This window comes from Caloenas nicobarica, chromosome 2 (genome assembly GCF_036013445.1).
Source record: "Caloenas nicobarica isolate bCalNic1 chromosome 2, bCalNic1.hap1, whole genome shotgun sequence".
NCBI lineage: Eukaryota > Metazoa > Chordata > Aves > Columbiformes > Columbidae > Caloenas > Caloenas nicobarica.
In genome coordinates this window covers 129,054,353-129,081,448 of record NC_088246.1, presented here as the reverse complement: position 1 = coordinate 129,081,448, position 27,096 = coordinate 129,054,353, and the positions used below count along the sequence as shown (strand labels likewise).

The window sequence follows — 27,096 nt, the reverse complement described above, 5'->3', positions numbered from 1 at the left end:
TTCTTGAGTCAAACTTGTGACATCTTTCAGAGGCGCTGAGCACATCACTGGGGGTTGAGTGTCCAGTGTCATGGAAAATTGGGCCTCCTGTATAAGAACATATAGGAAAATTAGCAGAGCCATTAACGAAGAGTTGGAGAAACCACCCAGGATATGTGAGAGTTGTAAAGTATGATAAAATCTGCAATCCCAACCCACCTCCCACAGCATTCTGAGCTTTCAATAAGATTATTCTTTTAAAAACTAAATGTACTTTACATATTTTAAAATGTCATTTTCTTTTTAAACTCTTTAAGGCCTGTATTTCTTATTTACATGTGGTTTTTTAAGAGATGAGCATTACATAGGCAGAGCACCATTCAGCCACATAAGCTACCGTATTTTGTGATAAAATACAAAAGGAGAGTTTTGCACAGACAATAATCTGCTCTTAGGTAGATAAGAGTCTTTTAGAGATCTGTAATCACTTTCCATAGTAGTAAAATGTGGGTTAGCACAATCTCTTATTATTGGGACGGCTATTTGTATTTAGAGGTAGTAGTGAGGAGATGCAAAGGAGTTGTAAAGGTGGTGACCGTTCAGCAGGATGAGGAATGACAGACCAGGGAGGGTTTCCAGGGGCTGCACAAGGTGAAGGTGTGAGACATGTTACACTTGGATGAAACACCAAGTAGCAGCAGAGAAGCGCAGAGAATTCAGATTGGTTTTGTACGTAACTAGGAGTGAAATCACAGCCAGGGGTCAATGCCAACCTCAGGCTGCAGCTGTGGAGCAGTGGCCTGATAGTAAAAACAAAACCCGTATGAAACGGCGTGGGGAAAACAAAAAAATGTCATGTTTTGCATCAATTGCACACTTTTACGTAGGACTTCACACGCTCTTAAAGAATACACCTGGAAGGGACAGGATTCAAGAAAGAAATTAAAAAACAGACACTACCCCAGTTTAAAGGCTTCTTCCATTAAACGTAATTAAAAAGTTCTGACCGCTTATTCATGAAGGAAGCGTGAAAAACTGATAGGAATAAGGGTTAGAAACATGGAAAGTTATGAATGGATGGCTTGGAGAAGACATCTCTACTCAGACTTTTATTACAATAGAAGTGAAGCATTTACAACCCTCAGAAAACAGCCAGAGAGTTGGAGCAGCAAACACAGGAGCTACTTTATACCCACGACATTTGTATAAATCGTGGCCACACACGTTGCAGTGCAAAGACCTCAGCAGCACTTCATAGACTTATTAAACACCAGTAAGAATATGCAGAATTACAATAGCAGGTTTTACTTGCAAACACCTCGAGTTGGCATTTTTTTTTCTGAGACAGATTGTTCTGCATCAGCTGCAAATTTTTACACGTTTTCTTCCAGGGCCAAGACACGGGGTTAGAAAACCCACTTCTTCTGACCAGTGCAAGAGCTCCTGTCTTGCAGAGATTTACACCAGGATCAAAACTGATCCTCTGAACCCGTTTGCTTAAAACCCGATGTTTGGATCGAACGTTACATTTCTTAGGAACAGTTCGTGTCCTTGTATACTGAAATATAACGGTTTGGCATTCAGCACTGGAAATACACATGCATTTAGGAATAGAATTCTACAATGCTCACGCCCTGCTACTAAAAGGCACCGTTTTTCATGGAGCAACTTAGAAGATCTCGGCAGACCTGAGTTATTGTTATCAGCTTTTCCTTCAGAGAGATGGGACCGATAAACTCCACGCAGCCCCATGCAAATAACCTGCCCCTGCAAAACCAGCTCATACAGATGTTGTTTCCTCGTAGGCACAGCTGTAGCTACGATACCGCGCCCCGCAGCCGTATGTCGCTGTAACACGTACCCTGCCAATCACTCCTTTTTCCCTCAGAGACCTTCAGGACAAAGCAGTCATTGTGCTTGTGTAAATGACAACAAAGGTGAATTTTCCGCGGCTTTCACGTCTGAAAGACTGAGTATTCCGCGAGAAAGGAAGCATTTTAAGGTTGAAAACGCTGGGGTTTATTAATACTGGTGTATACAGGACACAACAAACAGAAAGCGAGCGAGCCTTCCCTCCGATATTCCACTTTCCTGACCACCCGGGGCAAACCCCTCCACGTTCTCAGCCCAACGGCGGCCGCACGGGCTGCGCGGCCCCGCGGGTTGGCTGCCAGCTCCCCGCAGCCCGGGCTGCGCCCCAGCGACCCGCCGCGGGGCTCCCGCTGCCCGAATCCCCGCGGAAGCGCCGTTCCAGCGGCTGTGACGGGTACGAACGGCCCAGGCCGCCCCTCGGGGCTCCCGGGCCGGAGCTGCAGGACGCAACCGTGGCGAGCGACCGGGCGCGGGCACGGCCCCGGCCCCGGCCCCGCGGGCCCGCCCCAGGGCCCCACAGGCACCGCCCCGCCGGAAAGCGCCGCGCTGCCGCGCGCCTTCCCCGCCCCTGGCGCGCGGCCTATTTAACGGGAACCCGCCAGCGGGCCGACCTCTGCGCGCGCCCCGCGGCCACGGGGAGCCGGGCGGGGCAGCAGCAGCGCGGCCGCGCCGGTACCGAGCGGGGCCGGGGGGAAGGGCGCGGCGTGTGCGGGAGCCGTGGCTGCGGGAGCCGTGCTGCGGGAGCGCCTCCCGTAGAGGCGAGGGCCGCCCGGGCGCCTCCGGCAGCATCTGGCGGGGCTGGGTCATTGTGTGCGCGGTGCGGTGTGGCTGTCCCGGTGGCTGAGCGGCTTGTGAGCGGTTCCGTGCGCGCCTCGGCCTCCGGTAGCGGCGCGGTAGCTTAGGCCGCGCAGTCTGACCCTGCTGCAGCGGGGCGGCCATCGCTGCCCGGGGGGCGCCGGGAGCGGCCGAGCCACCCGGGCGCTGACTTTCCGCTGCCGCCTTAGAGAGGGTCGGCAGTCCCAGCACATGCTGGTCTGAACGGTAGTGGGATTTGTAACTTTTCGGAGGAATTAGAAACGTTCCAAACCGTTTAATGTAGGAAATGCAATTCTGACAATTCAAACCAATGAAGCATAATCTCCAGAATTGAAGGATGGGTTGCTGGTGCTGTTTTCCAATCAGCATAACCTATCGTTTGAAAGACGAGCAATTGTCACACTGTTGTAACTCTGTCCTGGGTTTGGTTGCCGCGGCAGTGCACTAACCACTGGTGCGCTCTGCTGGAGGTGACTAGTTCCAGCTAATGCTCACTAGCCACACAGGCTTCCCAGGGATGTCCATATGTCTCATGAGGCTAAGATGAGCTAATTAGTATGTGCCACTCCACTGGCGAGCTGTACTTGTTACTTTGAATTATCTCTTGGTTCGTCAAGTCTTCAAAGGAATGACAGGTTGGACATCCAGCGGGACTTGGTTTTGCTGATAAATCATTTTCATTGGCAAATGCATGTCCTAAGTTTAAAGATAAATTACCATTTTTTTCCTTTGGGGAATTTGGCAAGCGTGGTACGGTGACCCTCCCCATGCCCTTCTTGTGTTGCAGGTACAGATCCAAAGTGGTGAGTTCTGGCAGGGACAGGACCCCAGGGCTTTTGGCTGTCCGTGCGGTAATGCTCTCCCTGCCAAGGCCATAGTGCGGGTGCTGACCTTAACTCAACAGACAGCAAAAACATGTGAGTTCCCCAGAATGTGGCACATGAACTAGGGTTGAAGGCTGTATCCTGCTCGTTAGGAGCAGCCTAATAGCCCTGCAATCAGTCTTCATACTGGAGCTTGCTCTTGGTAAAATGGTTGTGCCTCTGTTTGACCTGGATCTCAGCTGATGCTGTCTGTAGTTTGCTCCCCAGGTAACAATAAAACCAGCAATGAGGTTGCCCAGTAGGTTGGTATTTCTTTGACCAGTTTACTTTCCCCAAGGAAATGCTGATGTTTGCTGCTAGTGGCTCAGCAGCCGAGTTCTCTGAATCTGACATCTTTTATCTTGTCTTTGTTATAGGCAGCAAGTGAGGTGAAGAGATGCATTTGTTACTGGCTGTGGGAATCTTCAGTCTGGACTCTGCCATGCTGTCACCTTGCAAGCAGAAAGGTGTCACGTGAATTCTGGAGCTACAGAAGTAATTATTTCTTACTGTTCTCAAAAACATTGAGGAAAGCCTCCTGAAATCTAGATCTGGATCTATGAAGCTGTTTAATGGCTTGTAAATTATCTTATGGATGGAACAAGGAGGAATATGATTGTTTGCCTGTAGGGTTAAAAGGTTGAAATTCTAACAAAAGGTATTATGACAGCTACAAACCCCTAAGACTTGCTCCCTAGAACAAAGCAGGTACAATCCAAGAATCCCAGAGGAGTCAGGAGAGAGGTGTGTAGTAGTATCAGAGAATCTAGTTGGGGAGAGAAATGAGATTCCTGCTTTGAAGAGTTAACAGATGCTAGTTGGAAGTGAGAGTGAAGAACTGTGTTCAATTGCCATCCCTGCTGGCACTTAACCACATCAGTGTGCTGGAATGTGTTCCAAATGGGAGAGTGACCATGGTAGTGAACTTTACTTCTAAAGAGATAATTGGTATCTGGGGCTTGAATGTAACAACAAGGAGGGGCCTGTGTTTTTCAGCCCAGAGAGAGCTTTTTTTTTTTTTTCCCTCTTGCTCCTGGCTATTCTGGATCCATTCTGCGCGTAACAGTTAAAAACAAGGTTTTATGTTGATTTATAGAAGTGCATCTCTTGAGACAAACTTAACAAATCTCCTTTGATATCTGGAAAAAATTGCACCAGTCTTATCACAGGCAGAAAACTGTTTGCTGGCATAATGATGATGACTCTTTGCCGTTTACCCAACTGAATTTTGTGATGAGCAATGTTGTATCTGAAGTGCCAGTAATTAGTAGGATTTTCCCAGTTTGATTTGCTACCATCATTTCTGATTTATTTATTCTTTTAAAGGTGCTATGACATGAGATGACCTTCTCTGCTGTCTTCTAGCCTTCTGTATGCACATACAGTAGATTCCATCCACTTCTAGAAGTATGAGTGTTTAAGAAGGTAAATTGGTTTTTTGCTGTGATACTACAGTATTCAGGCTCCAGTAAGCTGCACTGGTAGCTGGTGAAGGCCTGTGCTGGTGGCATTTGCTGCTGTCTCAAGCTGTGCTGCATTACATCAGCTGGACCACTGACTGCCTGTGCTGTCCTTCACGTGTGGTGCTGCTACTAGTCTTTAATTTGTGCTTAAAACATCATGGCAGAAGCTGGGGAGAGGCAAGGGTCAAAATTTGTGGTAGTTTTGCCTTTTTTTTTTTTAAGGATATACATTCCTTAATATGGCTTGTCAAAAATAGTGATTTGTAAAGGAATTCCATTTAAGTCTATCCCAGAAGTAATTTTGCTGGCATAATGATGATATCTTTGCCGTTTACCCATCTGACTGGTTTTTGATGTGTATCTTTTAATCTGAAATGCCAGTTAAATTAATAACTTAGTATAAGATTGATTAAGCATACAGAAAACTTACTTTGATTTTTTTGTTTTGTTTTTAGCTTGAAAACAGTCTGAAATGTGGAGTTCTAATGCACTTGGAAATGCTTTTGCGGCCCTTCCTGCTCCTCAGAAATACTGCTTGATTCAATAGTAAGGCAGAAGAGTAGCTGTTTAGTGAAAATGTGTGAATAAGCCTCGAATGAAGTTCAGGGGAGAGTGTTACTCCAGAAAGGGAAATGACTTTGTGGACACTCTTAGAACTTGGTATGAATATTTAAATGTACCAAATAAATTGGAACAAAATTTAATAAATTGGTCAAAATATGTAGGAAACTTTTGTTTTCTTGTCTGAATGAGAGTGTTTACAGTGTTAGTGGTGGCAGTGCCAAGGCAATGTGTGTATTGAGTAAAATCTTGGATTTCCATTTCCAGTGACTCTAGGTTTTCTGCATCTATGTGAGCAGTAGCACCATGATCCTGCTGGATGACATCCTGGGTAGGAGGCATACCAAGCCTCCCATATTCAGCTTGTCCAGATTTGACAAGAAGCCTGTATAATTTTTATGCTGCTTTTTTTTATGTAGATGTCTTGGATATAAAACTTGCTCAGTGTTATGTCTGCTGCCATATCCTTACTAGGAGGATAAAATACAGGGAAGTCCATAGTTGGAGAAGCATAATGCATCTCAGACACCTCATCTTCTACACACCATTCTTTACACTTGTTTTTGCAGTGAGGTAGAGTCAAACTTACTGAGCTGTCTACCGATCAAGTAATCTAATTTTTTCTTTTCACTTTACTGCAGGGTTCTACTATCCCCTGTAGCCTATGTAAAGTAATGTGGAAGAACTGTGTGGGTTTTTTGTTGGTTGTGGTGTGTGGGTTTTTTTGGTATGTTGTGGGTTTTGGTCTTTTTCCTCTCCAGATTGCAAGGCCACACCAGAAACCTGGTCTAATATTATGTTGCTGTGATGTAAAACTGAGACAGAACATTAAACAGTATGGTGATACTTTTATACCTTATAAAATTTATAGAACATGAGTCATAATTTAAGAAAGTTGGCTTACACTAGAAAGTTTTAATGTACTTAAAACACTTTATCCCTCATTGGGTGACACATTTTTAAAAGAACAACAAGAAAAACTGCAGAGAGTTCATGTAGTTGAAACATTAGAAAGTAAACTCCTGGTTTAATTGTTAGTTGTAGTCTTAGTAAAAACTTTGCTTTACTCCTGTCACTGAACTGTAGATGAACAGTGGTAGCCAGGAAGATAAGTTCAGGCTGTGGCTTTATTCTGAAAGCCTCCTTGGATGAAGACATCACTCCTGACTTCAAACAGCACTGTCACAGAACTTGTAATTGAATCCTGTCAGCTATGTTTTATTACTTAGCAAAATAGCACTGAACTGTCTTAGACATCTAATAAGGTTTTTAATATTTTTGTATTTCTAACTGCAGTCTCTCAAAAAGCTAAAGTAGAAGCTTCAGGTGTTACTTACTGAGTGGAGCTTTTACTCTTCATTAGGGTTAACGTGAATTCCTGGGCCATATGCGGCAATAAACTTCAGCAGCTGCTGGTGACACTGCATGAGGTAACTATCTCTCTGTTGCAAGGAGTTTTCATCACTGAGGTCAAATGGAAATACAGGATTTGGTGCAATGCATAATGCAGACTTGCCTAAGCAAAGATAAAAAAATCAAGATTTGTGCCAAAAGACTTGATAATCTTTTGCCAGGACTTTGAAGGAAAAGCATCTGTGACACAGATTAAAATTGTAACATACAAGATAGCATTACTAAGTGTTAACATCGTAATTCTTGACTCACTGCCAAATTTGTTTGTGTACATGTGACTGTGATGCTAGATAAACAACAAAAAAATCCTCAACCCTTGTCTTCTATTTCCCCAGGGAGGGTAATCTGTCTTCAGTTTAACCTGGGCCTGAAATAAACCAGCATAAAGGATGGAGGTGCAGCGTGGGCCTGTGGCTTAACCATGTACAGCACTGAGGCTCTCTGCCTTCTCTGAGATCAGTCTTCAACAGTGGAAATTCTGGACTTTGATTTGAAATGGACAATTATTTCAAACAATTGATATAACCTTCTGTCAAATAGACAAAATATGAACACTGTTACCAAGACTAAAGACTGAGTTATGTTGTTTACCATGTTTTAGGGTAAGAGATGATTCAAGTAACAAGATGGCAATCAATGCATCTTCCTCAAGTACTTTGTTTCTCAAACTTAGTTTAGTGTGAGCCTTAGACAGTGAAATCCTGAAAGATGAATGCAAGCATATCAGAAATAAAAAATAGTGCACACATGAATGCAACATGTATTGCCCTTCTTAAAATACTTCTGTAAATTGAGTGTTTGTTTCTGTACTTAAGCTGTGTAAACATCCCACAAATACTGTGTTAATGACAAGTACAACTGCAAAGTATGTATTATTGTGTATGACTTCCTTGTGCTATTAAAGTTGTCACATATTATCTATTGTAAAGACTTTTTTTTTTTTTTTTACTTACACAACACAAAGCTGTAATAATTTAAGTCTTTTTTGTTTTTCTAGATAGCTTCAGCAGTGATAATTGTTTCTTAAATCACTGGGGTTTGCCTGGCAAAGTTCTTTACATTTTTTTCAACATCAATATATAAATTAAATAGTATTCATAAATACTAAATAAGATTATGCTTGAGCTTTTCAAAACTTAAATATCTTGTCTAAATTTTTATTTAACAAGCTCTTGAGCAGGTTAGGAGAACTTCTATTTGAAACATAGATGTGTTTACTTTAAAAAGTAGGACATACAGAATTTTTAGTGCAGATGCTGATAATGTTGATCCATGAAGAGAATCTCTTCTCACTCTGCGGCTTGCAAGATAGTAGCCCTGAATGAGGCTTTCTGCTTCTGAACTCAGTTCAGCGTGAAGATTCCTAGCAAACAAAATAAACTAGAGAGAGGGAATACATTTTAAATACTTAACTGGAAAAAAAAAATTTACATTTTTCACACATTTTAACATACCAGTGGCACAGTAATAAGAGTTTGGACAATATATTCTACCAATAGTTTTTACAGAGACAGCTGTCACCATTCAGCTATGTGTAAGAATAGATCTCAGATACTAAACAGAATCACCCATTAATTATACTAGAGATATTGACAGTTTATTTAGAATGGAATGTTAACTTTTACTACTGATTGTAAACTATTCTTGTCAAAAGTAGGTATTGGAGACCTGTTCTCACATGAATGTTAAGCTACGTTTTTCAGAGACAATATTGAACTGAATTTATGATGTTGCCTCTTAAAGAACTGAAGCTAGTGTATCAATGATCCTATTAGCACTAGTGGGAGTATGGGGGGGGGCACGGGTAGGAAGTAAGTATTAACAGATTTAAAAATAAGCAATGTGAATGTGTGAAGAGAACCTTCTGATTCCAGAAATAGTATGAAATTCCCAAGTATAATGCATTTCTAAATGCTTGGGCAGTATCTGTTACCTCCTCAAAATCCTGCATTTGGAACTGCTGTGAGACTTTGTACAGCATGGCTTCAGGATTGATGGCTTTTTTCAAGATGTGATGCACAAGAGGAGAAGATAGTCGACACGAAGGAAACTCACTGTATATCAAAAGCCCAAAAACATCTAGAAGATTAGGTGGAATCAAACTCACATCCTAAAGAGAAGATCCAGAGAAAGAAAATCATTATTTCAGCTTTTTGACTTGTAGAAACATTGCAGTTTTTTCAATCTGAAACACTCAATATCCATATATACTGAGTCCTGCAAGACAAATTACCTATAATATATGCAGTAAAATTTTGTTTCAATAGTAGTTGTCGAAAGCTATTCTGAATAATAAATGATACCTACTTCTGGGAAAGCTAGCTCATTTTAGAAGATATTTGATTTAAAGTCACTTAAGTTGTGACTTTTTGGGAAATACTAACAAAATTGATTTTTTCATTATTTTGTATGTTGAAATAACTATAAACACAAATGACTGCTATAGTACAGTTACTGTCATAACAAGGCATGTGCTTTACCATCTGTCCAATTAAAAAGTTATCCTTTTGTATATATTTCTTTGAGGAAGAATCCACATCTACAAAAGACCAAAAATTGGTTCGAACTGAAATAGTAACTTGTTGGTCAGCCTCTTCTCCGTACTTCTTCCCAGGAATGAATACCGTTGTCATTCTGCTTTCCAGCACTAGGATAGGACAAAATATGTCAATCCTGTAATTGATGCAGTGTAACTATAATTTCTAGTCCCATACACACAATCTGAAACCAGTCGCTATCATGAAACCATTCTATCATTGACATAGAATTGTCAACATCAATGGATCTCTGTAGTGGAGCCTGTGTAGGAAATGTAAGCTTATAGGACCTTGGTTTTTTTGTCCTTTTCTTACACAGGCACATTAAAAATAGCGTATAGATTTTCACAGCATTTGAGGGCCATAAGCTGCATAACAAACCTAGCCATGAATTTGTATGTTGGTTTTGTTTTGTCCCCTCATTTGTTAGCAGGTGTGAGATTACCAGACTGTAGAAGTTCAAGTTTATCCTTTTTGTATGAAGATAAGTCTCCTATGTAACAGACACCACCCTTAGCCAGGACAGCACTGCAAGCCTGAATACTGGCACTTCCAGTTCCGTGTTTATCTTTGGACACAGAAGGAAAAATGTCACTAGAAGGTGGGTGTCGTATGCCACGAGGCAGAAGACATAAGCTGTAATTCAGAAGCCTAGGGGATTAAATAATTGTCAGTCATAAATTGTTAAAATATTCAGTTTTTCAAAACAATACTACACTTAATACTGTATAATGGTATTTATATATATTAATACTCACTTAGAAACAACAAGAACAACAAAAAAACTTAACAAAAACCAGTATCAAAATGAAATGTTTAACTTTGAATACAAAGGTAGAAGTCCAAGTGTTCTCTCCAAAAGCTGCCAAGTGGACTGTATTTCTTATGGATTTAACATATGGAACAATTTGTGGTTTGTAATAGAAGTAACTCCCAGGAAGTCAAAGAAGTCGCATAATTTAACTCCATATTATTAACTCCTATTCCTATTGTAGAGAAACTTTTCCAGTGATTTAAAACGGTACAGGATTTGCAATCCCGGCCATTTGGGAAAAATGAGAAGGCTGGGAACGTGCAACCTCTGCCTGCCGGGGTTACCCTCCCGCTTTCTCTCCGATTCTTTTGGAGCAAGCAGGTCTAGACATTTCTTTTTCATCCCCTCGACTATGTTTCTTGGCACAAAGAGGTTGCAAATCGTCTGTCTGTTTCCACAGTCAAAGGCTTCTAATGATTTTGAAATGTCAGAGCATAATTTATCCTGCTATTAATAACTGAGATAAAATTATTGATTAATAAGAATAAATAGGCTATCATACCAATATAAATCTGAGGTAGGAAATGCCTATTTTGACAGGCTGCTGACAATAAAATACTATGTGCACATGCAAGACAGTACAAATGACAGTACTGACCAAGATTTACAGTGTGCAACTGTTTTAATATTAACCAGATGTTTTGATTCTCAAAATACTCTGAGTTCTATGACTTCTCTTACAAAATCTTACTCAACCTGGGGAAAAAAAATCCCACAGTCCACATTATTTTCAACTTTGAACTAATTTCTACAGCTACATTTTGAAATAGTTAAGAAAGTATTTTTTCCCCAACTAAAAAATACTAACAAATTTGTTGAAGAACTGTAAAATGAAAATAAAATTCATGCTACTTTCAAAGATGTTTTTCAAAAATAAAAAAGAAGCCCTGTTGTCAGTCGGGGAAGGAGAAAGTAATTTTGTTTAAATTAATGTAAATTTAAAGCTGAGCATATTATACTTTTTTGCAGTATATGCAAAAATGTGTTAACAGCTTATAATTATGTGAAGGGATAAATACATAAGATGCATACATACAGAAAAATATTTTGCTAAAGGTAACAACAGCCAGATTTATGACCTACATGTAAAGATGCACATGACTTTTGATACCTTATCAGTATAGTTTTCATGAAAAAGAGTGACATAAATGTATCTATTTACACACCGCTTATTAACCAAAAATGCCATTATTAATAGGTGGGAAGTGGTGATGAAAAGGCTCAGGATTTGAAAAGTAGAGCCATTTGCTTTTATTATATCATCACCAGCTTCTGGGACAGTCTCCAGTTTTGATTTTAGAATAATGTTTTGTTTGAGCTCTGCTAAAGAGTGCTAGCGTTAAAACCTTATTGAGAACATTATGAGGGTGCTAACAGGTTTTATTATTAGTGAAGTTGTGACCTAGATTTATCACTTGAAATAAATAAAAGTGTCCCCCGGGATAAAAATTGGGTATTTTTACTAAGTTGGAGCCCTGCATATTCTTTTAAAATACAGTCTCTAACCTTTCCTGTTAGGCCAATCCTATTATCTTTAAAAACACTCATGTTTTTAATTCTAATTTACGTGAAGAATAAGGAATCTTTACCTATCAATTACTAGCGCGTCGCTTGTCACAATCAACAGATCCAGATAATCTGCGTTTTCTTTTTCACATGTCTGTACTAGGCTCAGCAATATTGTGAGTTTGAGAGCATTGCAAGTGCCTGGTGGGACAACTTGAGAAGCAAAGATATTGGCAAGGATGGCTGTAAACCTCCAGCGTGAGCTTGACGTCAGTGAGAGCAGATACTTAAAATTGTCACCGACAAAAGAAGGACCTAAATATAACAAAGTACAGGTTAACAAACACTTCACAAGAGAGCTACACAGATATATTAGAATAAGTCACCATTCTAGTCTTGATACAAAACTTACGAAGAACAAATGTTTATGTGTTGAGCACAAATTCAGAATGTAAACCTCTGACACTATTAATTTTACTAAAAAGGTAGCAGACATGTCCTGCTAAAACCGATGGAATAAGAAAGGAACAACAAACTGAAATATCACGTTCATTTAATGTATCATTTCAAAGTACCTTCCAAAGGACAGGAAAAGTTGGAAACAGAAGTTGAAGAACTGAAGGAAAGAATTATGTAGTTTTTCAATGCGTGGAAATGGGGCAAAAGGTGATATTATCAAAGAACAGTAAGCATACATTTCAGACTGTGAGGGAAGTGGTTTTGTAATCTGGACCTTTAGGTCATAGAAAACTGTACCACTTCCCATGATTTTGTTCTAGAAGGTTTTCCAACTTTTAAAGTCAATTTTTAATGGAATTCTCTTACCGTTTGGTCTACAGAGCTGTACACTATTGACTTCTATACATGCTGTAGCTTGTAAGCCATTTTGCACACAAGCTGGAATTCCTATAATCTTGTAGTGGTTTCCTATCTTCATTTTATTGGCCAGTTCATCTAGAAATTTGGAAAAAAAAAAAAAGAGGGTAGTGGTGAGAGGAATCTGTGGATGTGTTAGGGCATAAAGACAGTTTTAAAGATATGGTCAGAAAACTTAACATTCTGAATGGTTCAATTTTATTATTTAATTGCAGAAAACAACACTTGGATGCCAGGTTCACTGTAATGGACTAGAATAAAATGATGCATACAATTCTAATCAATCAGTGTAAAAGATAAGGAAGGCACAGTGGGTGAGGAAAGGCAGATTCCTGATTAAAAAAAAAAAAAAGGATAATTCATTTAGTTCTGCATTGACAAGAAAATGAATAGTTGTTTGCAAGTATGCATTCCTACTCCGAAACTTGTGGTGACACCACTATTAGTTACTGTCCTATAAAATGTCAAAGAAGAAAAACCACAATAAAAAGGAAATCCAGTAGCTTTGTGAACCTTTGTATTTCTGCGCATTTTTTTTTTAAAATCATATTTATTTTTTGGAAATGAGAGTTAGGTCCAACCAAATACAAGTCTCAGCTGTGAGACCCTGTCCTATCTCATCAATCACTGAAGCCAGTGGAAATTTAATGCATGCAAAACTCGCAATATCTGACCCACAGATTGTGTTTTATAACAATACACACATAGCATCAGTTTTTAAGTGTATCTCATGATCTTGGAGCTATTTAGTTTTCCAGAAATGGACCATATAATTCCATTGACTTTTGGAATAGTGTTGGTTTGGGTGTTTGGTTGTTGTTGTTTCACAAGAATTAATGGAAGTATGTTGGTGAGTTGTGATTTTAGCTGGATATTTTCATTAGAAATCATTTAATGATTGCATTGGTAAGTAGTAGAAGCCAAAAGTCCTGATGGAATGCAGAAAACAGCTAGACTGAGGGTGTTAAAACGCATGCAGTTAGTACAAAACTGTACGGACAAAGGAAGTAGAAAGCAGAAAAAAAAACCCCAATCTACAGTTAGTATGTGATACTGTGAAGCTGGTCAGGAGATTTTATTTATATGAAGGTATAAAAGTGAACACAACAGTTTTGCCATGTGCACTCTTCAATCACCTGTGTATACTGTTTACTCATCTAGCTAATTTTATGTATTTTCACCCCTAATTTTATTGAAGAACTGCAATATGAGTTATTACTTTCATTTTATCCAGAGAAATGGACCTATAAGGAAAATGCAAGGGAATATTACAGTTCAATTCTAAAACATCTTTGACAAATTTCCAAAATTCAGCTTACCTCTCAAGAAAACTGTAAATGTCTGAATCATAAAATGGGATTTATCGTCGGAATATCCTTTCAAAGCATTAAGAACTTTTGCATCAATCATTTCAACTATTTGTTTATCTTTCAAAGTAAAGGCAAAGAAAAGGTTAATTCTCTTGAAAACAGTACAGCGCCTTTTTTTTTCTTTCTTTCTTTTAAATGACTGGTACATTTTTGGGCTTTTTCCACTTAACCGATTTCTTTACTTATTGTGTGACATAAGTAGGAAAGTAACAGATCTAAAAATAAAACTACATAGATCCTACCACCAAGTACTCTATATTTCATGTCTTCCTGCAGTGGCGAAGAACACAAACTACACACAAAATCATTTCTCACTGTGGCAGATTCTGTAGCTCCAGGCAGATGCACTCTTATATACCTAAACCCTAAAAAAAAGAAAAAAGAAAATTTTCAAGGAGGAAATGCCTTTCATTTAAAATTTCCCATTATGAAGAGACTAAAATACTGGACAGTGAAATTTCAAATTTATCATGCATTTCTTCGTATGAGCATCTGTTGGTATACTGTGGTTCCACTAAAACGACCTGTATAATTTATTCCAGGTTGACCACAGGATGGCAGAATTTCCCTTGGCATCCCCCAAGCAGCTCAGCTCGGCCCTTCTGAGCGGCTGCCGCTGCTGCCTGGCGTGGAAATGACACGGGAGATGGACACTCATTGTTAGACGAATGTCCCTTCAGAAAGACATCATTATGATTTATTCTGCAGTCTCTAACTTCGGGATTTCACTTCTCTATTGTAATTTTATGGTCTCTTACAGGAAGAAGCAAACAAAACAGCCTTAAAAGTACTTAAGGCCTAATACTGCAACAATACAAGCAGTCCAGTAATATTAATATTACTCAAATAAGTGGTTCCACAGAATTCATCTCCCTGTTAAAGCAAACCTGTTCTATGCTAGATGGTTTTGCCAGTCATTTAAGTATCTTGCTCTGTGGTATTTTTCTATAAACAGAAACACAGTTTCCAAGGGAAAAAAAAATACTTTATCTTTTTTCTTTCAGAAAATTTAATTATATTTGCGACGTATCTTTTCTATTATAAACTATCTTCAGCATTAGGAAAATGGAGCGCTGGCACAGCTACGCTTCCAAAACCTTTAATAATGCTGAGCAACCACTGGCAGGGTCCACTTTCCATTAATAAAAATCATGCTGTGCTCATTACAAAAATGTCTGCATAATAAGACTGCATAGGGAAATGCCTTTTTCATGCTAGGTTTTTAATCTCTGTAAACTATCAAGTTTATTTTAAAACTTTTGAAATAGTACCGAGATTTTTTTTTTACTACCTTCAGAAAATGGACAAGTTTCCTCAGTACAAAGAAATCTTGCTCCTTGTGTATATTTTGTTACTGTTCCCATTGCGATCGCTATTCCTTCAGACATATAAAATCTTTGAGATGTGTAATTAAAGGGAAACGCAGAAAGACTGAGGACATAACTTGGTAAAGGTGGCAAATGTGTTGGTTTCAGCAGTATACTAATCTAACAAGAGACACAATTATATTAATACTGTAAAAAAACTATTTAAAACTGCTTTACTTACAAACAATGATTAGAAATTAACTATTAGGAAAAAAAATTAAAAATACATGAAATATAATTCAATTTCACATTAATTATCTCAAAATTCTTGCAGTATAGTTGGGTGAAATTTCCGGCTACTTTTAATTACAAATGATACTACAATCAAAGGGAAAATGAAAACTTAAAAGTTACTACAAAAATATTATTTTTTGACACTTCACCATACTCAGAAGATTTAAGATCTAAATGGAGAACAATGCAGACTCACCTGAGCTTCTGTCTGCAATTGTTCAATTAATGATAATGTCTTAATAGCTATGAAACATACCTGTGATTGAAAAAGAACTTCATTTTAGAAAGGAAAATCTAGTTCAGGTATAGAAGATGTACTTTTTTCTACTCTTGTCTATAAATATATACTTACTGACTGAAAAATCTGTGCAGCTTGTATGGGATTATGAAGAATGTAGTTTCCAAGAGCTGCATCTAATTCAGCAATATCAGAAGGATTTATTGAAATAATGAAACGATAAACAGCATAACTCTGTTTTGAGTCTGTAGGAAAAGTATGTTTAATAAAAATAACAGAGGTTTGTGTAGCATTATATATCAATTTAACAGAATATGTATTGAGTAATACCATTATATTTTTTGCAGTCGTGCATGAATTTCTGAAGGCCACCACTTCTGTCAAGGTAAACAAGGGAAATTTCCCTCATTTTCTGTATTTTTGATGCATTTTCCAAGAAAGATCTTTGCATTCTTTATCAAAATGTTGGAATAAACTGTGAAGAAACAACATTAGAACTGGCCATGCAACAATAATAATGAAGGTACGTATTAACAAAGCCATAAAAATGACGAGAAAGAGTCTCTTTTTCAAACTTTGTGATTCTTTAAGGATTTTTAAACTACCACAGTTCAATGGAAAGTTCTTTCCAATGGCTGAAGCATACTACATTCCCAAAGTAAATTCCTGAATGATGCTCTAGTGCTTTCTTTTCTCAGTTAATTATTTTGCTGCCCAATCCCCTAACCCATGAAATTAAAGCCTGCATTTAATTTAACCTCTTCCATGTATTTCATAGGTATAATCAGCCTATTGAAAGTAAGATTTAAATATCTGCCTTATCTGAGAAGCCTGTCATAGCTGTGAAGTGTGAAACTGGGCAACATATTTTCCCTTTTTAAAATCTGACTTCCCTGCTCTGCTGTTACCCCCTTTAGCACCCACTTAAGGTGTCGATCTTGCAAACACTTATTTCCAGCACATACACAGAAAAATCAATTCTCAAAGACAAAACCTTCACAATAGTTTTGGATTGGAGGCTGACCATGCTCTTCAGTGCTGTTTTCATTGTGTACTATCCACATCTCTCCGTTATTTTTTTTTAAGTAAAATCTCATACCATGAAGCAGTACTTGCTGAATTTAGAAGGAGAATCACGCTACGGCTGAAATACGGTATTTTGTATATACGTATCTGGTTTACTGTCTTACAGATTTTCTTCTGCAAAGTGTCCTTTGTCCTCTCCGTAGATGACCAAAATGAAATGCCACTTAAATCTTCAAAAGTAGATTTAGCTGCCTGGTAAAGGACAAGACACAGAATTATTGGGCTGATGGGGAAGCAAAGCTCCTAGCATCTGAAGGATGTCCCATGGGAGTTCACAGAACTGCCTTCATCCAAGAGAGGAGTAACTGGATACCAGTGCAACCCGAGTGTGGCAGCAGTGTAAATCCTGTCGTCTGAGAATTGCATGCTCTGGGCTGGTAGATGTGTTTAGTGGCCTGAAGTATCAAATTTTAAGAACAAGGTGAAAGATAATTTATAGTAGGGTTTTTTTTTTCCTCAGGTTCTTTAGGATTACTCCTACATGACTACTGCTCCATCCCTTGAAACCTTCAGCAAGAAGAGATTAAAGAAACACACACACGCGCACACAGATCCACCCTATTTCCCCAGACCCCATGTTTTCCTGGCTAGAAGGACACCCGACACGACTAGGAAGGACTAAGCGACGGCCCAGGTAGTTCTGCACTAACCACTGTCACCTCCTAACCTTCACAGAATAAAGTCTGACCAGTCCCACAGCCGGGGTGACCACGTTCATCTGTTCCCCCCACAGCCGGGTAACCCCACTCAGCAGCTGCGCTCCAGTGTGTGCCAGGGCACGGTGCCCAAAGCCTCCCCCCCGGGCTTCAGGCTCCTGCCATCGGCGCCCCTTCCTCACAAACCCCACCAGCGCTCTCCCCGAAATATTCCCCAGGCTTCCTACGTGCCCCTCTTCAGCACTGCGGTGTCGGCAGCGACGGGCAGTGAGGGCCACTCCACAGCGGGGAGAGGGGCCATAGAACTTTCCCCCTCGACATCCAGGCGGCGGCAGCGAGAGGCCCGACGGCCGCAGGACGGGGCTGCCGGCACCGCTCCCGCGCCCCCTCACGCGGCAGCCGTTGGCGGGCTCGGGGACAGCCGTTAGCCCGCGCGGGAAAGGCGCCGCAGCTCCCGCGCCGCCCGGCAGCCGCAGCCCTCACGGACACGGCTGCCAGTGCCGAAACGGCTCCTGTCCCCACCCCGTCCCCACCGCTGCACCAGCGCAGCTGCCCCGTTGAACATACACTCACTGCGGAGTGCGCTGCCTTCTCTTCGCTGTGGCCACAGGCTTAGGCGGCTCACTAGAAAAGGGACATGCACTGACTGGGTAGCAGGTACTGAAACACAACATGTTTATAAAACCCTTTTCTCTCTTTCATTAATAAATATCGTGTATTTAACTGCTGCCTTCAGCATGCCAGCCGTCTGTAAACTTACCTTCCAGGACAGCGCCTCTGTACTTTTTTTCAGTATTATTCAATATATTCATCAACGACTTGGATGAGGGAATTGAGTGTACTATCAGCAAGTTTGCTGATGACACCAAGCTGGGAGGAGTGGCTGACACGCCAGAAGGCTGTGCTGCCATCCAGCGAGATCTGGACAGGCTAGAGAGTTGGGCAGGGAAAATTTAATGAAATATAACAAGGGAAAGTGCAGAGTCTTGCATCTGGGCAGGAACAACCCCAGGTTCCAGTACAGGTTGGGGAATGACCTATTAGAGAGCAGTGTAGGGGAAAGGGACCTGGGGGTCCTGGTGGACAGCAGGATGACCATGAGCCAGCACTGTGCCCTTGTGGCCAAGAAGGCCAATGGCATCCTGGGGTGTATTAGAAGGGGGTGGTCAGTAGGTCGAGAGAGGTTCTGCTTCCCCTCTACTCTGCCCTGGTGAGACCTCATCTGGAATATTGTGTCCAGTTCTGGGCCCCTCAGTTCAAAAAGGACAGGGAACTGCTGGAGAGAGTCCAGCGCAGGGCCACAAAGATGATGGAGGGAGTGGAGCATCTCCTGTGTGAGGAAAGGCTGAGGGAGGAGACTGAGGGGTGACCTCATCAATGTTCATAAATATTTAAAGGGTGGGTGTCACGAGGATGGAGCCAGGCTCTTCTCGGTGACAACCAACAGTAAGACAAGGGGTAATGGGTTCAGGCTGGAACACAAGAGGTTCCACTTAAATTTGAGAAGAAACTTCTTCTCAGTGAGGGTGACGGAACACTGGAACAGGCTGCCCAGGGAGGTTGTGGAGTCTTCTTCTCTGGAGACATTCAAAACTCGCCTGAACACCTTCCTGTGTAACCTCACCTAGGTGTTCCTGCCCTGGCAGGGGGATTGGACTAGATGATCTTTTGATGTCCCTTCCAATCCCTAACATTCTGTGATTCTGTTGTATTTCAGTTCATATTTTTGCAACTGCCATGTACTTTGCTTCCACAGCGCCAGGAGAGAAGGCTGCTGCTCACAGGGTTCAGCTGCACCTCTGAAGGGGAGGAACAATCCCCTTTCACCATGGTCAGGCAAAAACCCCTGCATTAGTCACAAAAAGACAAATTTTACCTCCTTTTATTACATATCTGCCAAAACAGGAAAGGAATACCACAGGTGGTTCCTGTGTAGGTTCTTCCACAATCTCCTACTTAGGGGCTTTACCACAACTGGTGCTTCAGATTTCACTTTTCAGCTCAGCATCAGGTGAAGGGATTACTACACAGTGAGCAGAGTCATCTTACTTTGACAACCAGCATCATGAAATGCAGAATGAGAGCACTAGATACAGAAGTGTTGTGAGGCTTCATTGCCTGATGTTGTACACAGAGTCTGTTATCTTTACAAGTCCTGATCTGACCCAGGCATTTCACAACATGAACTTACTGCAGAAGGAAAGAAGCGAACTTAAGTATTGCAAGTGATACATTTAACACATTCACATTTTGCCAAAAAGGCACAGCCTACTGAAGGAAAAAGCTTAATAAGCAATTATTAAGGTGTTCTCCCAGAAATAACTTCAACTACCATTGCCGTCTTCTTTTGTATTAGGGGAAAAAAAAAAAAAAAAAGGAAAGAAACCCCAATTTCTGACCAAAAAAAGGACAAAACCCCAAACCCTTCACCCAGTCAGGCAGCTAGGTATAGATCTATTTGAAATACAAGACAAAAAGGGGTACTAGCTCCCACAGCAACAACTTCACAAGTATCCCCTCTCCTCCCCATCTCCCTACAGTATTGTACCTCCTCCTGGGAGAAGCAGAAAGCAGCTTTAATGTGTTTCCTTGCCATGAAGAAAAGGTAGTTGCAGTAGCCCGCATTTCAGGACTACACAGAGTAAAAATTCAGTATAAGAATGGATACTTGCTATCTTACAATCAATTAAAAAAAAAAGGTGAGGCTGTTGCTTCCAAATGATTGTAACTGCACGCACAGGATTCATGTAGTTGTTTTGTTGTTCTGAAGCACTGCACTGCTATTTCCAAACCTCTCAAAATTTCAGAGCAGCACTGAGGAAAATGAGCACCAAGGCACCACTCTGCTCCCACAAACGATACAGTTCCTTCCTCCCTTACGCGCCAATGTCAATTCTTTCTTCCTTTACCCAGCCACTCCTTCCAACATCCCCTGTAGCAACTGCTCTGCTCCACTTAAGCACTATGTAGGAGACAGTGGTATAGGAGATATTCCCTGAGATAAGCAAGGAATCCTGTTTCAGTATCCACTTGTCTAATGTTTCACTATTGACACAAGATAAATTTCAGAAGAATTATTTGATACACTCTTTTCCCCAATGTTTCCAGTTTTTAACTGATGTATTTTAGCTAGTTCTTATTTTGTCAAAAATGAGATGATTTTGATATTAGATATTAAAATTTATCTAACATTTAACTCTGGCTACTCAGTGTCTTATCAGACCTCTCTCAAGGCATTTAGCTGAATGTATTTATGAACAAAAAACACAAAACATTTTTGAAGTAACAGACAAAAATAAGTTGTTATTTACAAGTAATATATATAATAAAACTATTACCATGATAGGCTTTTATACACTGTAACTGCAGTCAATTTTTGCATTGTTTAAAAAAATTTCCTTAAACAGAAATTGTTCAGAATTATCAGTTTGTCCATACACGTGTATGTTATCAGAAATACAATAGCTTTTCACATTTTTTAAATTATCAGCAAAACTTACATTTTTTCCCTAATATCAAGTGAAGATTTAAAAATGGTGCAAACTGGAACACAAAGAAAAGTAGCTATGAATGCTGAAAGACAATCAATTTGGAACATTAGTGTTTCAAAGTATAAATCTGTGAGAAAAATCCCTAATATTTGGCATGATCCCCTCACCACCCACCCCCAAAAGGTCAAAGCAAGATAGCCTTTTAAAGTTACAGTAATTATTGCATGTTATACCTTTGGAAAAGCAGCGTTTTAACCAAAACCATTTTAAATGTAGCTGAAATATGGACTTATTTATCTCACGGAGGAAAGAATGATCAGTAATGTTATCAAATCAATCCAGTTAATTTGTTCCATTCCAGTTTTGAGTAATCTCCCATACCTCAGATAATCCCGTTGAGTGAATGCGTATGCTTCAGCAAGCGCAAAAGCAACAATCCAGTTTTACATGACCAACTTCTCATTCTGTAGAAGTCCTTTAAGAGTCTTGGTCTTAACTTGCATCAACCCTTCATTTAAGTGCTGACGGGTAAATTAACATACATTTCAAACTGATATAACAGGGAAAACATTTACCTTTTTTAAACCAGGATATACAAAAGACAATTTGCATAGTTACAATTCAAGCACAAAGTCACTGTAAATAGGTACAAAAGCATTTATAAATTTTACTAAATTTGCTGCTGTTTGTGCCAGCCAAATCTTAGATAGGTACGAATGTAAACTTGAAGGGACTGAGGAGAACAGTCAGTGTTTTTGCTTAAAAAATATGTAGAGAACGCTTTTTAAAGATTTTAAAAAAATATTTTCTGCAGCAGGAACAAACAGTTCAAACCCCAAAGAAAGCCATCCAAAATGCCCAAATTCCTCCTATACAGTAGAGAAAGTTTTTTCATAGGTTTCAAACCTACATACAAAATGAGGCACTAGTTTACACTATTTTGGAATGTGTCCCTAACTCTAACATTCCAGTTTACCCCAAGTCTTCCAAAACACTGTTGGCTTCTAACTTCCTAGGAAAACATATCTTCAGAAGGTGGTGCATAAGAAAATCCAACAAATGCATCATCTGCCTCTAGGACGCTGGCATTAACAATGTTGTAATCGGAAGAAACGCAAACTGAGTATGGTACCATTTCTTCTGTAAACACTGCATCAAAATTCCCAATATCATCTGGTCCAACCTAGAAAACAGAAAGATCTATCAGTTGTCATATTAATACTGTGTTTTAAACTTGTGCTTGTCCTTTAGGATTAAAATTTAACTCTTGAGGCTATCTACTTCATGTTCTTATTTCCTATTTAAGTGTAGCAAATTTAAAGAAGCACATTACAGCATTCCTGAAAATAGTTATTAAAAGCTTGTTACTTTTAGGCTGGAGTTCTGGCCAAAGCCTACATACCTTTATGATCTGACAAACCTAAGAATTATGAAGAAATGTCTCTCTTAAATGTCTGCTAGGGAGATGCAAAAACTACAAGCCCTCCCCCTGCGACAAAACCAAACCACCAAAAAAATCATCAGCAAAACCCACATCAACAAACACCACCAAATTATCTTTCTCCCTTGTCCATCAATAATACTTTAAGTGTTAATTTTACAATGGTACTGTTATGACAGACCAGCTTCCCAGTAACACACTAAGAACTAAAGTACAGTAACATTAAGTCACAGAAGGAGAGACATGACAGGTGAGGCTTCTTCACCAAACAGATGTAGACCCAACAAAAGGTGATGCTCTGAAGTGAGTTTAGGAAGGACTCCCTCCTCACCACCCTACCACCTCCCAAGTGTTTTGGACAAGCAGCCACAGGCTGACATAGTTTAAACTGATGGGAGAATAGAGAAAAGCTGCAACTAAGGCTTAATAACTACTAAAAGCAGGAAATCAGTCTTTTGGAAAGTCTTCAAATAAAGAGGCTATCTGTATTTTCTTCTTTGGTCTTCTGACCCCACAGAAATTGATAGCACTTTGAGGGGAATATGCAGAGGAAAGAGTGATATGTCCAACTGAATTTTAAGTAAGAAAAGGCAGCATCGCTGCTCAGAAGTGTGACTGCTCAGAAGGCCAGTCAGCACTGGGAGGTTCCCATTCTTCACCATCCTGAAATAAACATTCTTAGCAAATAGATGAGCCCTCAACAGCAGGAATTTGGCAGGTATGAACTAAAACAGCATCAGGCACCTACCACATTAGGATTAAATGGTGGTGGAATCTTCTTCTGAAGAAGATCAGTCCAGCTGAGAGATTCAAAAAATGGGTGCTTTTGAATTTCAAGCTGCAGTAAGGAATAAAGATTTTACATATTTCAGAAATCCATCCTGTGCATTATAGTAAATACTACTTCAGACTGCACGCACTTAAGGAAGTCAAGTCCTTCATCAGTTTATTTATTCGCAGTTTACTTTGCAAAAGCTGCAGTTGGTAAAAACAGCAACTAAGAATTGTTAGCCTGCCTCTACAAACTGTTTTCCTTTTCAGATATTTCCCCCTTTTAAGCCTTAAAATCAACCACCTTGAAGTCTACCACAGAACAAGACTGTTTTCTGTTAGTATCTCTGCTCGTGCCTTAAAGTTTTGTTAGGTTTTGTAAAGCAGATCATTGTCTGAAAAGCGGCTGCTTTGATGACTCTGCAATATGCTTACTAGTTACAAAGCAGCAAACGGTGATGTGAAACGCTACCATGCCTTCATCTAGCTCCACACTGTGAGAAAGTACAATGTCACAGTCTAAATGCTCTGTTACAAGGTCAACAGAGCACTTAACGTTAAGGCTGCAACAGAAGACTATGAAGATCTTGCAATTAATGGACGGAAAGTCCTTCTAGATCATTCTTCATTGCACGGTTCTGAAGACATCTATACTTTCTCACATCACCTTGTTGCAAACAAAGATTTTGTTGTTACACTGCATAAACATTTGCCATGATTTTAAGGCTAAAACAAAAAAGAGCCGTTGTTTGCATAGTACTAGTGTTCCTCTTTATCTGAAGACTGGTTTTCATGTAGTTAAAATGTCATTACCAGAAAATAGCTTTTTCTTTTGATTATTTTCCAGTTTCACTATGAATAGTGAAACCTACTTTAGTACACCTTAGTCACTACTACACCAGGAATTGTGTTTCCTTTGCTGGAAGGTGCAGCAGCAACCAAACTCAAAATATTAATATCCCACAACAATCACCTCTCTCCTGTCCCCAAAAACTTTCATGGATTAATCACACTGGTGTCTTTAACCAAGAAATAAAAAGGAGGAACACAGAGATTGTTCTGTTATGTCTATCTCCAACTATTAAATCTGTGCTGTGCATATAAATTTGATGTCCCTTTAAATGAAGTAGGGCTCGATAAATTAGGATATTACATACAAAATCTTCCCTTGCTCCAAGCCTGCTTTGCCGATCTTTCTCCAAAAGTTCTTCCAGAATAGACCAGGCTGTAAGACTGATTCCTGGGCGCAAAACTAGGGGCTTATGAAGAATATTCTCATACATCTCAGCAACATCACGGCAGTAAAAAGGCGGCTAAAAAAAAAGTTATACGTGAATTTGAAGCTACATGCAACATTTTTTTTTCATGTGCATTGAACACTAAGTAATTCTATAAGAACTACAAACTACTGTGAAGAAATCTACCTCTTCTTACGCACTGCTAACATCTAATTCCATCATCACCATTGCCAGATCTTTACGCTTTGACAGCTTCCCCACTAACCTCCTCCTAACATGTTCTCACAGATGCCATCCAGCTTCAAAGCTCCCATTGAATTTGCCTGGAAAGAACATGAGAGTGGAAAAACAAATCTGTCTCCCTATTTAAGGTCTTATGGGAGAAGAAAAAACTCAAGAAAACTAATGGAACAGATTGTTACTGGAATGATTACATATGACTAGAAGCAGAATAGTAAGATTTTCTTTGTTTTAATGCTGCATTAGGAAGTGGAAAAGTTAGGAGACCTAAGTAAAAAAAGTATTTTAATTCTATTTATTCCAGTATTTGGCAAAATTTCATTTCTAAGTTGGGGTTTTTTGGGGGGTATTATCACTGTTGATTCAGTCCACTCTCACATTCCCTCAAAGTGATGACTACTTGTCTAGATCTGAGTTGATGTCCAGCAATTCACTGGAAAGCAAAACTTTAGACATCAAGAGGCAATGCAAAATCCGAAAGAGAAAAACAGGTGTTAAGACAAATTGTTCATCCATTTAATTGGAGCATCTCAATATTTTGCAAAAGTTAGCATCTTTAACAACACTCTTGCCTGTAAATGGGGAGGAGGCGAGGAAGCAAGCCCTGTCCCCCACATACTAAGTACCTACCAGCCCATAAAGCATTTCATAAAGAACTGCACCAAGGCACCACCAGTCTACTGTGTTGTCATACGGCTGCTTTTTAATGACTTCCGGTGCAAGATACTAAAATTTAAAAAAAAAAAAAAAAAAGTATTTTAGAGAATTAGGCTAGCAAGAATAAAACCTAGTTTTTAGTCACATCACAGTAAACACCTTCAAGAAAAGTTGCTTCATAGCAATTGTAATGTTAAGCATTTATCTTGGCCTTCAACAAACCTGGCAAATACTTCATCACCATCTGGTTATTTACCAAGGAGGACAGCTGTTTTCGCAGCTGAAACAATACTCCCCACACACTACTGTTTTGCCAAACTGCTTTGCCACCTCTATTACGAAACTACATTTCAGACAGGTTGCTGCACTGTTGCAGAGACAATAACCCTCAGCAAGCTGGCCACCAGCCATGCCTGTTCTGCCATCCTCAGCCCGTATGCTCCCCAGCCAGTACAGAAAAACAAAAGAAGACCTCAGTTCTGCTTCAAACCTATCATTATTGAGAAATTGTATGACCTATATTAAGTTTCACGGTAAATCTTGATGAGGGCATGAGTTGTGAGTTGCCAGAGGTTCTTGTCAAATAGGTATCCCTCGACTGATTTGTGATAAACATCTGATACCAAACACTGAATGCCAATGCCAACTGGTTTCCATCTGCCTTGAAAGAAATCTGCTCCACATCTCAGAACTTAATAACACTACAGCATAAAGATAGACACTTGATAACATGAGAATATGTGAATTCTATTCTATTGTGTGTGAATATTGGATCATCATCGTCATCTCGGTCCTCATCTACAGCGCACACAGTTTATAACCTCTCAAAACAAGAGGATGCTCGCTTCTATAATTCTAGTATCCAAATTCTGAAACTGAATTTACGAATAGATGATAGCATTGTCAGACAAAGCACGGACTGAAACTCACAGTTTAATAAGATCAGTATTTCTCAAACTTTCTGTATGTGTGAGGGCCCTGTAGCTCTTTTGTCTATGGATGACCCTGCAAAAGCATGAAAAATAGTTAAAGTATTTTGAACTCAACTACTTAAGCTTCTTCTAACCTTTCACAACCTCCTCTGAGCTTTTTAGGAGTCGGAACTCACCAAGTCATTCAAACTCAGTGTTTAGAAACACTGACAAGATCATTACACTTTTAGCAAGATTATGAAAGACTTACATCTAAATCTTGGATTAGAAAGGCTAATACACAACTGCTATGTTTAGTCTTGATATTTTTAAGAACTCACGTGAAGCAACAGCATTAGCATCCTCTTATGTTGCAATTCATGTGAGTCCAAGGTAAGTGTGAAGACTAATCCTCTGAACACAAGAAAAAAACCACAGAGCTTTTCGCAAACAGATCCAGATTTACCAGTGTTCTATACACTCACATTTACCGCTCAGCTTTATGGATTCCTACTCTGACCATAACTAGGATAAGTTGTCATCTGCTTTTTTTTGAGTTTCAGTGTTTCAGCTAATACTACTCACTCATCCTTCACTGCCTTCAAAGGCCTTTTCTGTAATTTAAAGTATGTTAATCAAATTATCAAAGCCACTAATCCTGGCATTTCAGTGAATTCCTCATATGTGTTCAAGACT

General features: G+C 39.8%; 2 protein-coding genes, 1 long non-coding RNA gene and 1 other non-coding gene across 12 annotated transcripts in view; 2 read left to right on the top strand and 2 right to left on the bottom strand.

Moving 5' to 3' along the window:
* Positions 1-2,440: 2,440 nt before the first annotated feature.
* LOC135985411 (uncharacterized) lies at positions 2,441-7,884 on the top strand. 4 transcript variants are annotated; one of them, XR_010605782.1, is made up of 7 exons: positions 2,441-2,523; positions 3,455-3,584; positions 3,908-4,025; positions 4,857-4,955; positions 5,449-5,653; positions 6,918-6,984; positions 7,303-7,884. It is a non-coding gene; the product is annotated as an uncharacterized LOC135985411 (long non-coding RNA). The 4 variants fall into 4 exon arrangements; XR_010605783.1 differs by lacking the exon at positions 6,918-6,984; XR_010605781.1 differs by having other exon boundaries at positions 6,918-7,884.
* LOC135986363 (small nucleolar RNA SNORD87) lies at positions 5,297-5,375 on the top strand. The gene has a single exon (XR_010605884.1). It is a non-coding gene; the product is annotated as a small nucleolar RNA SNORD87 (small nucleolar RNA).
* On the bottom strand, positions 6,904-16,318 carry MCMDC2 (minichromosome maintenance domain containing 2). The gene is made up of 14 exons (XM_065628722.1): positions 16,240-16,318; positions 16,024-16,154; positions 15,868-15,927; positions 15,362-15,557; positions 14,313-14,435; positions 14,020-14,127; positions 12,650-12,778; positions 11,908-12,139; positions 9,950-10,155; positions 9,448-9,614; positions 8,901-9,077; positions 8,205-8,347; positions 7,559-7,668; positions 6,904-7,070 (listed from the first exon to the last, which is right to left on the bottom strand). Exons 1-14 carry the CDS (start codon positions 16,316-16,318, stop codon positions 6,904-6,906), a joined length of 2,028 nt encoding a protein of 675 aa, XP_065484794.1.
* A 5,004-nt stretch (positions 16,319-21,322) lies between these two features.
* SGK3 (serum/glucocorticoid regulated kinase family member 3) overlaps positions 21,323-27,096 on the bottom strand; it is a 60,113-nt gene continuing 54,339 nt past the window's right edge. For all 6 annotated transcript variants that reach the window (XM_065627551.1, XM_065627552.1, XM_065627555.1 and 3 more), the window contains 4 exons: positions 25,463-25,558; positions 24,512-24,667; positions 23,332-23,421; positions 21,323-22,325 (listed from right to left, as the gene is read on the bottom strand). In XM_065627551.1, coding sequence (XP_065483623.1) covers positions 22,155-22,325; positions 23,332-23,421; positions 24,512-24,667; positions 25,463-25,558 — 513 coding nt within the window. In that variant the 3' untranslated portion in view covers positions 21,323-22,154. The remainder of the gene's footprint in view (positions 22,326-23,331; positions 23,422-24,511; positions 24,668-25,462; positions 25,559-27,096) is intronic.

Coding starts and splice junctions, on each gene's coding strand:
- MCMDC2 (XM_065628722.1), bottom strand. CDS start 16,318: ATGAGGGAAATTTCCCTTGTTTACCTTGACAGAAGTGGTGGCCTTCAG. Junction 12,779..14,019: donor ATTTACAGTTTTCTTGAGAG/GTAAGCTGAATT, acceptor CCAAATTTCTAG/ATGAACTGGCCAATAAAATG. Junction 12,140..12,649: donor ACAGCTCTGTAGACCAAACG/GTAAGAGAATTC, acceptor TGTTATATTTAG/GTCCTTCTTTTGTCGGTGAC.